At 41.2% G+C, this 9108-nt stretch overlaps 1 protein-coding gene across 4 annotated transcripts in view; it reads left to right on the top strand.

Annotated features, from left to right (window-relative positions):
• The first annotated feature begins 6363 nt into the window (after positions 1-6363).
• Positions 6364-9108, top strand: part of LOC141058363 (sodium/calcium exchanger 1-like) — a 95117-nt gene continuing 92372 nt past the window's right edge. For 2 of the 4 annotated variants that reach the window (XM_073554605.1, XM_073554603.1), the window contains exon 1: positions 6776-6924. In XM_073554605.1, the coding sequence (XP_073410706.1) occupies positions 6910-6924 (15 nt within the window). In that variant the 5' untranslated portion in view covers positions 6776-6909. Of the gene's footprint in view, positions 6735-6775; positions 6925-9108 lie in introns of those variants that run through there. The other 2 variants (XM_073554604.1, XM_073554606.1) reach the window with 2 other exon arrangements.

The raw sequence follows: 9108 nt of genomic DNA, 5'->3' as shown, positions 1-9108 counted from the left end.
CAAATTGTCTAATAATTATTTATTTATTTTGCTCATTTATATAGCGCCATTAATTCCACAGCGCTTTACAGATATTATCGTCGCTGTCCCCGATGAGGCTCACAATCTAGATTCCCTATCAGTATGTCTTTGGAATGTGGGAGGAAAACGGAGAATCCAGAGGAAACCCACGCCAAGAATGGGAGAACATACAAACTCCTTGCAGATGTTGTCCTTGGTGGGATTTGCACCCAAGACCCCAGCGCTGCAAGGCTGCAGCGCTAACCACTGAGCCACCGTGCACAGTAAATATGCATTGTAAATATGCACAATAAATTGGTGGAGATTAACTCCAAAATAGCAAACAAATAAATGCTATCTCACCCAATCAGCTGTTACCAGCTCCAGTGTTAGCCAGGCGTATAGAGCAGAACACCACAGTGCCAAACATTGTTTAATGGCCGTACAGGATACTGCAGCATCACTACTCCATTGATTCGGAGGTGCGCTGTCGTACCCAACAGTAGCACGGTGCAGTGCTAATAAGACTGCATACACTGTTTACATCTGTTCACCACCAGAGGTGATAAGAACTGATTGGCGGGATCATCTAGTTTTGATGACCTATCCTAAGGGTAAGTCGTTAAGATCTAAGAAACAGATACCCTCATCAATGTGTTATATTGGTCAGAACAATTTGTTTCAAATAAAGGAAAGATCTATGTAGTGGAGTGAAGGTATTTCTCATAAAATGTTTCTGGATTTACAGGTGCTTCTCACAAAATTAAATCATCATCAAAAAGTTTATTTATTTCAGTTCTTCAATACAAAAAGTGAAACTCATATATTATATAGAGTCATTACAGAGTGATCTATTTCACATGTTTATTTCTGTTATTATTGATGATTATGGCTTACAGCCAATGAAAACCCAAAAGTCATTATCTCAGTAAATTAGAATACTTTATAACACCAGCTTGAAAAAATGATTTTAAAATCCTAAATGTTGGCCTCCTGAAATGTATGTTCAGTAAATGCACTCAATACTTGGTCGCGGCTCCTTTGGCATCAATTACTTCATTAATGCAGAGTGGCATGGAGGCGATCAGCCTGTGGCACTGCTGAGGTGTTATGGAAGCCCAGGTTGCTTTGATAGCAGCCTTCAGCTCATCTGCATTTTTGGGTCTGGTGTCTCTCATCTTCCTCTTGACAATACCCCATGGATTCTCTATGGGGTTAAGGTCAGGGGAGTTTCCTGGTCAATCAAGCACAGTGATACTGTTGTTTGTAAACCAGGTATTGGTACTTTTGGCAGTGTGGACAGGTGCCAAGTCCTGCTGGAGAATTAAATTTCCATCTCCAAAAAGCTTGTTAGCAGAGGGAAGCATGACGTGCTCTAAAATTTCCTGGTAGACGGCTGCGCTGACTTTGGCCTTGATAAAACACAGTGGACCTACACATGTGGTCAAAATTATTGGTACCCCTCGTTTAATGACAGAAAAACCCACAATGGTGACAGAAATAACTTGAATCTGACAAGAGTAATAATAAATCAAAAATCTGTGAAAATGAACAAATAAAAGTCAGACATTGCTTTTCAACCATGCTTCCACAGAATAAAAAAAAAATCAAACTCATGAAACAGGCTTGAATAGGCCTGGACAGAAATCATGGCACCCCTGAAAATAATGGGACAAAAGGGACATGTTAAATCAAGGTGTGTCCACTAGTTAGCATCACAGGTGTCTACAATCTTGGTATCAGTGAGTGGCCTGTATAGACGGCTACAGATACTCACTGTGCTGTTTGGTGACATGGTGTGTATCACACTCAACATGGACCAGAGGAAGCGAAGGAAAGAGATGTCTCAGGAGATTAGAAAGAAAATTATAGACAAACATGTTAAAGGTAAAAGTTATAAGACCATCTCCAAGCAGCTTGATGTTCCTGTGACTACAGTTGCACATATTATTCAGAAATTTAAGCTCCATGGGACTGTAGCCAACCTCCTTGGACATGGCCGCAGGAGGAAAAATGATGACAATCAAAGAGACGGATAATACGAATGCTAATAAAAGAGCCCAGAAAAATATCTAAACAGATTAAAGGTGAACTTCAAGCTCAAGGAACATCAGTGTCAGATTGCAATATCCGTCGTTGTATGAGCCAAAGTGGACTTCATGGGAGATGACCAAGGAGGACACCATTGTTGAAAAAAAATTATAAAAAAGCCAGACTCGAATTTGGCCAAACTACGTGTTGACAAGCCACAAAGCTTCTGGGAGAATTTCCTGTGGACAGATAAGACAAAAGTGGAATTTTTTGGCAAGGCACATCAGCTGTATGTTCACATACGGAAAAATGAAGCATATAAAGAAAAGAACGCTGTTCCTACTGTGAAACATGGAGGAGGCTCTGTTATGTTCTGGGGCTGCTTTGCTGCATATGACACAAGGTGTCTAGAATCTGTGCAGGGTACAATGAAATCTCAAAACTATCAAGGGATACTGGAGAGAAATGTGCTGCCCAGTTTCAGAAAGCTTGGTCTCAATTGTAGGTTATGGGTCTTGCACCAGGATAATGACCCAAAACACACAGCTAAAATCACCCAAGAATGGCTAAGAGGAAAACATTGGACTATTCTGAAGTGGTCTTCTATGAGCCCTGACCTAAATCCTATTGTGCATCTTTGGAAAGAGCTGAAACATGCCGTCTGGAAAAGGCAACCTTCAAACACGAGACAACTGGAGCAGTCTGCTCTTGTGGAGTGGGCCAAAATACCTGTCGAGAGGTGCAGAAGTCTCATTGACAGTTACAGGAATCGTTTGATTACAATCATTGCCTCAGAAGGTTGTGCAACAAAATATTAGGGTAGCATCATTTCTGTCCAGGCCTATTTCATGAGTTTTATTTTTTTTTTTTTAATTCTGTTGAAGCATGGTTGAAAAGCAATGTCTGACTTTCATTTGTTCATTTTCATAGATTTTTGATTTAGGGCTCATACTCAATTGCGAGAGACTCGCACGAAAACCCGGCACTGCCGCCAGCACTCGGACCGAAGCGGGTGGCTATATGTATTTCTATGCAGCCGCATGCTCTGGTCCCAGTGCTGGGTTTTCATGTGAGAGACTCGCATGAGAATCGTGCGAGTCTCTTGCGAGTATGAGCCCTTACTATTACTTTTGTCAGATTCAAGTTATTTCTGTGACCATTGTGGGTTTTTCTGTTATTAAATGAAGGGTACCAACAATTTTTACCACTTGTGTATACCAGCAGATGACATGGCTCCTCAAACCATCACTGACTGTGGAAATTTCACACTAGACCTCAAGCAGCTTGGATTGTGGCCTCTCCAATCTTCCTCCAGACTCTGGGACCTTGATTTCCAAGATCTAGTGTGAAGTTTCCGCAATCAGTGATGGTTTGGGGAGCCATGTCATCTGCTGGTGTAAGTCCACTGTGTTTTATCAAGACCAAAGTCAGCGCTGCCATCTACCAGGAAATTTTAGAGCACTTCATGCTTCCCTCTGACGACAAGCTTTTTGGAGATGGGATGGAAATGTCATCCTCCAGCAGGACTTGGCATCTATCCACACTGCCAATAGTACCAATACCTGGTGTAAAAACAACAGTATCACTGTGCTTGATTGGCAGCAAACTCACCTGACCTTAACCCCATAGAGAATCTATGGAGTATTGTCAAGAGGAAGATGAGAGACACCAGACCCAACAATGCAGATGAGCTGAAGGCTGTTATCAAAGCAACCTGGGCTTCCATAACCCCTCAGCAGTGCCACAGGCTGATCACCTCCATGCCACGCCACGTTGATGCAGTAATTGATGCCAAAGGAGCCCCGACCAAGTATTGAGTATTGAGTATTGAGTGCACTTTATGAACATACTTTTCAGTAGGCCAACATTTAGGATTTTAAAATCATTTTTTCAAGCTGGTGTTATAAAGTATTCTAATTTACTGAGATAATAACTTTTGGGTTTTCATTGGCTGTAAGCCGTAATCATCAACAATAACAGAAATAAACACGTGAAATAGATCACTCTGTTTGTAATCACTCTATATAATATACGTTTCACATATAAATTAACTTTATAACGATATTCTAATTTTGTGAGATGCACCTGTACATGCCTTTGATTCACAAGAAAAATAAAAATGTGAGAACACTTCATAGATCTGGGAGAATCTCCTTCCCAGTGCGTAAGTAGACTAGTCACCTCTCTGATTACAGTGAACTGTGCACCTATCAGAGGACTCTTTAGTTCTTTTGTTCTCCTGCCTCACACTCTGTGTTTGCTGCAGGGTAGAAAGGAGAAGCTGATTGACATCTGACAGTAATCCACTGAATATTATATTTGTCACAATTAACCCGATCAACACTCCAGAAATATCACCAGGAATATCGCCATTAACCACTTTCATCTTCCAGCATCTCCAGGCAGTTTCCATTGGCATTAAATGGTGCTTTTCTACTTACCGGTACTTATAATACCTAGCACCCCCATCAGTTAGCATTGTCTTCCCTTTGAAATTTAAAGTATACCGCACAGTTTAATTTTTGGTTGAATTTACACGTGGCAGATTTATGGCAGAAATGTATGCAACTGAAAAGCAATTCTAATGATCTTTATAGCAAGCTAGAATTCTAGTTCTAGAGAACGCCTTTAATGTTATTAGAAGGGCTGATGTAGCTTGCAGTGTAGGAAACCTTATTTTTATAATTCTTTCAACAGCAGAAATAAATAAAATCTTGCCCAGTAAAACCTTACAGGATTTCTCCTGTGCTGCACCTGAACTCTGGCATGCTCTTCAGTCTAACTTTCCAACACCCAGGACACAGTTCAATATTGTATTTGCACCTGTTTTTTTGTTGTTGAGATTTTGGTGCCCTGCGACTTTTTTTTTTGTTTGCAGCTTATTTTTCTCTCTGTTTGTGCCTTTTTTAAAAGTCACTTTTTTATGTCTTTGCTTTGGAAGTTCAAAAATGTGGGCGAAGTTCACAGTCTGCAGGTGTTTTCACTTTATCTATCATTTGTGACTTCGAAAAGTCACAAATTGAATTGCAAATGTATTCCGTTCACCTCCTGTTGTGATTTAAGGTTTTGACATTTTTGCAGAACATGCAACTTTTTACTTCTGAAAAGTTGCAAAAAAGGGTTTTCTATTTTGCGCAAAATTCGTGAATCCTGTGTGCCATTTTGATGAGTTTGGTGTAAGAAATAGTGAACACCACAAGAAAAAAAAAAGATAATATTGCTTAAAAAAAATTCAAATTATGACTCAAGCCCCATTTCAATGTATCTACTTTTTTTTATTTAGGGATTCTCCATTATGCATCCTCTTATACTATGAAGTAAGAACTCGTGCAGATGACCGTAAATTCTCTCATCTGAGAGAATCGGGCTGATTATGCACATGACAGAGTTGGATCTGAGTGTCAGCATAGTGTGATCTTTTTCTCTCAGATGAGAGAACCGGAGCAAATATCTCCATCTTCTCCATTGTGTCAGTGTGTGGAAATCAGGCGGCACTCAGATGTCATCCAAGTGCAGTCCGATGATTTTCACACACTCATTGACTTGCATGACCGAGTTAGATCCGAACCAGACAGGCTACAATTTTTTCATCGAAAAGGCTTTGTTCTAGACGAAAATCAGACATGTGCGCCACCCCATAGACTAACACTGGTCCGATGTTTCATTGGATTGCACACAGACCGATAATCCTATCATCTGCACCTGCTCTAATATCCAGCTGTTTATCCGCTGCATCCTCCTCATTTACTTGCACAAGTCACAGCTGCAACAAATGACACATCCATCATTATTATTCCCTTAGTATCTAGCTGGCCCCCAGTATTATCCTGAACTCTCATTCTCCTAAATTTGTAAGCTTTAACGACTTTATCGGTTTAAATAACCCTTGAAGAAAATATATTTTCTTTTTTTTTTTTTTTTGGATTGAATGATTTTATTTAATAATCCTCACTGTGAAAAGCTATAAACACGGGCTAATAATAATGGCGATGACGGGTTTATTAGACATTAGATAAAACCTTGCTGGGGGGGCGGTGGAAATTGAGAGATGGAAATCTCGTTCTGGCAGGTGAGTGGTTAAATGATGCTCTGATAGCATGGGATTAATATCTGATATAAATCCCGTCACGCTTTTTTTTTTACAGTCTCTGTCATTGGAAAACGTTCTCGATTGTAATCTGGATTTGAGTTTTGGATACTTTCTGCGCCCGCACGATAAGAGATATTTAATCATAAAGCAGATCCTTCTTAGCGTTAGCGACCGCACGCATTGCACAACATGCATGTAGAATGCCGTCTGCACATGTAGGTGGACTGGATGAGATATCGATACGGTGTTACTCGCTTTATTTTCCCACGCTCGGCTATTTTTCTCATCTATCCAGTCTCCTTTCTCACTCCCCCCTCTATTTCACACACATATATTCTGCCTCTTTCATTGCCTCTCTACACTCCTCTATCTCACACATTCTCCCCCTCCTCCTCTCTCGCTCCCATCACAGCGCAGTGTGTATATGCTCATAGCTGCAGTATACAGGGACATAGAGATTTTTTTTTTTTCTCCGTGCAAGCATTGCCACAGACGCGCGTACACTCATGCCTGTTCACATGCCAGCAGACTTATGTCTTCACACATGCGTGTTCTCACACACGCCAGCTCGCCGCGCAGCTGAACGGGAGATGCACAACGGTGGATTCACAAGGTGACGGCTCTTTTGCAAATTTTTTTTTTTTTGGGGTGGGGGGAGAGGGAAGCTTGGAAGGGTTAGGGAGGAGGTCTGCAGTAGAACGAGCGGAGAGGGGAAAGTGAATCAATAAGCCCCCCGGTATTATGGGAATTACAGAGGAAGAAAGGCAGGTGCAAATACAAGGCTCAAGATGGAAAGAAAAAAGGTGAGAAAGGGCAATTGACTATTATGCATGGAAGCTTGGAAGGAAATGGGTTGGGGGGCGAATGATGGGCACAATCCGTGTAACGATGGGGGGGGAGGGTCAGGAAAAGAGGGGCATTTACATGGGAGTACGAGACCCCGCGAAAGATAATGGGCTCTGACATACAAGAAAAATCAACTAAGGAGAATGGAAAGGAGGAAAAAGAAGGGAACAACTTATAGCAGAGAGAGCAAGAAATAGGACACAGCGGAATGAGGGGATTACAGGATTTATTCTTATTATTCAGAAGAAGAATATGAGCAGAGACGGAAAAAGGCCTTAAGTGAATAATAATGTGAAAACCTGAAGTTGGAGAGATTTATGCCATAAATTATTATTGCGGAGAAGGAAGGGGGAATGTAACAGGGAGGAATCCAGATCTGGGAGAGAGAATTATTTCCGAACATCAGGTGCAGTGACAGGTGTCAATCAATACGTCCGTGTCACAGATGAGCAAATTTGAAGGCGTATTAGAAATGGGATTCTTGTGTATGAATTATTCTTAAAAAAGATTCGGGCAGCAGTATGAGTATATAGAAACTGGCTGAATGAATATGTCAGTGACATGTCTTGGAAAAATGACACACTTGCTTTCTTATTCCAATTGAGTGACACGGGAGCAGAGATTTCCTTGGGTGTAACGTCAAGCTTTTTCCCACATCTATACTAAATCACTAGATAATTGCATAAGCAGCAGTTACCTAATAAACTTGTATTCTCAAAACTGCTCTTTTGCACAAGCTCCCTCCATAATAAGCCATTAGGGCTGCGGGAAAATCCAAAGTCGTCAGTGGTCGCTCATGGATTCATGTGGTCGATGCACTCTCGTTTACGAAGCAGAAGTCGCGGACTGACAGTAAATCTGGGGTTGTTACCAATATACCGGATTTTATTATTGGATATTTCATGCTTGTAAAGTATTGGGGGCATATTGGGGATTTGTTGTTTTTTTTATGCAATGATATATTTAAGTGGATTCATCAAAAGTAGACGAAGAGTTCAAGTAGGCAATGGGGCACCTGGAAGTGGTAGAATTGGTGATATCTCAGTGCCAGGCTTTGTCACTGTTGGACAGGAGTTAATTCATATGTCACCACTAGTAATCAAGGCAGGACATGTTAGGTCACTTTTGGCAATGGGATCCCCTCATTGTACTGGTTCAATCAATTGGTGCAGAAATTGGATTGGCCCTTATTGAATGTTAAAGGCATCCAGTCACGTGGCATATACAGTCCGATATGTGTACAGTACGGTACAGAGAAGGAGAATGATATATAGATAGGAAAAGATTCAGCATAATTTTTTCTTCCATTGAAATCCCCAATGTAGGAGTCCAGTGAGCGGTCCCACTCAGTGATTGACAGCTATCTCTGCATGTTATAAAAGGAAGACTGGCATTCATTGAATAGGCCAACCCACTGGACTCCTATGCTTAGTTTAGCTTTCTATCAGATGGATCAGATTATACTCATCTCCGTTGGTGGCATTTCGGGTCTCTGGGCACTCGCGTGACATTAGTGAAGCAGCCCATTTTCGGCTACTGATCGGCTGCAGCGTTCTCACAGGTGACATAGCAAAGTTACGTGACACCGCTGGAACAGCACAGACGTTGCTGGAACAGCGCCTGTGTGGGAGTGAACATAAGCCTTTTTAATTTTATTTGGGGACTTACAGCATTTAAGAAGGGTTTGTCCAAGTAGTGGACAATCGATTTAATATACTTTGCAGATGCAGCATACATTGTTGCCAGACCAAATCGATTGTGTAAAGACAGGGAAGTCTATATTTATATGGCTTTAATACATGAAGAAGCACCCTGAGTGTAATTACTTGACCCTGAATAATAAAGATACTTGGCAGAGAAGCCACCATACTCTATTAGGGAATTCTGCATTTATACAGGCATACCATCATCAGGGTCCACTTCTTTTGGCCTTTTTGGGCATTGGTTCTAAAGATCATCTCTTACTTTGGAGAAGAAACCCTGTACTGCATTACACAGACAACCCATGTAATTAAATTGCTATTGTGTAATGCTTGATTTCCCCTGTGGTGGCGCTCTAGAGATGTTGAACAAATAGGAATTAGATACTGTAGCACACCACATCCTTGTATTGAAACTGCAGAAGCAGGGACTACAAAAAC

Source organism: Dendrobates tinctorius, unplaced genomic scaffold (genome assembly GCF_039654945.1).
Source record: "Dendrobates tinctorius isolate UK_male_01 unplaced genomic scaffold, ASM3965494v1 ptg000211l, whole genome shotgun sequence".
NCBI classification, from domain to species: domain Eukaryota; kingdom Metazoa; phylum Chordata; class Amphibia; order Anura; family Dendrobatidae; genus Dendrobates; species Dendrobates tinctorius.
This window is presented reverse-complemented; position numbering and strand designations above follow the sequence as displayed.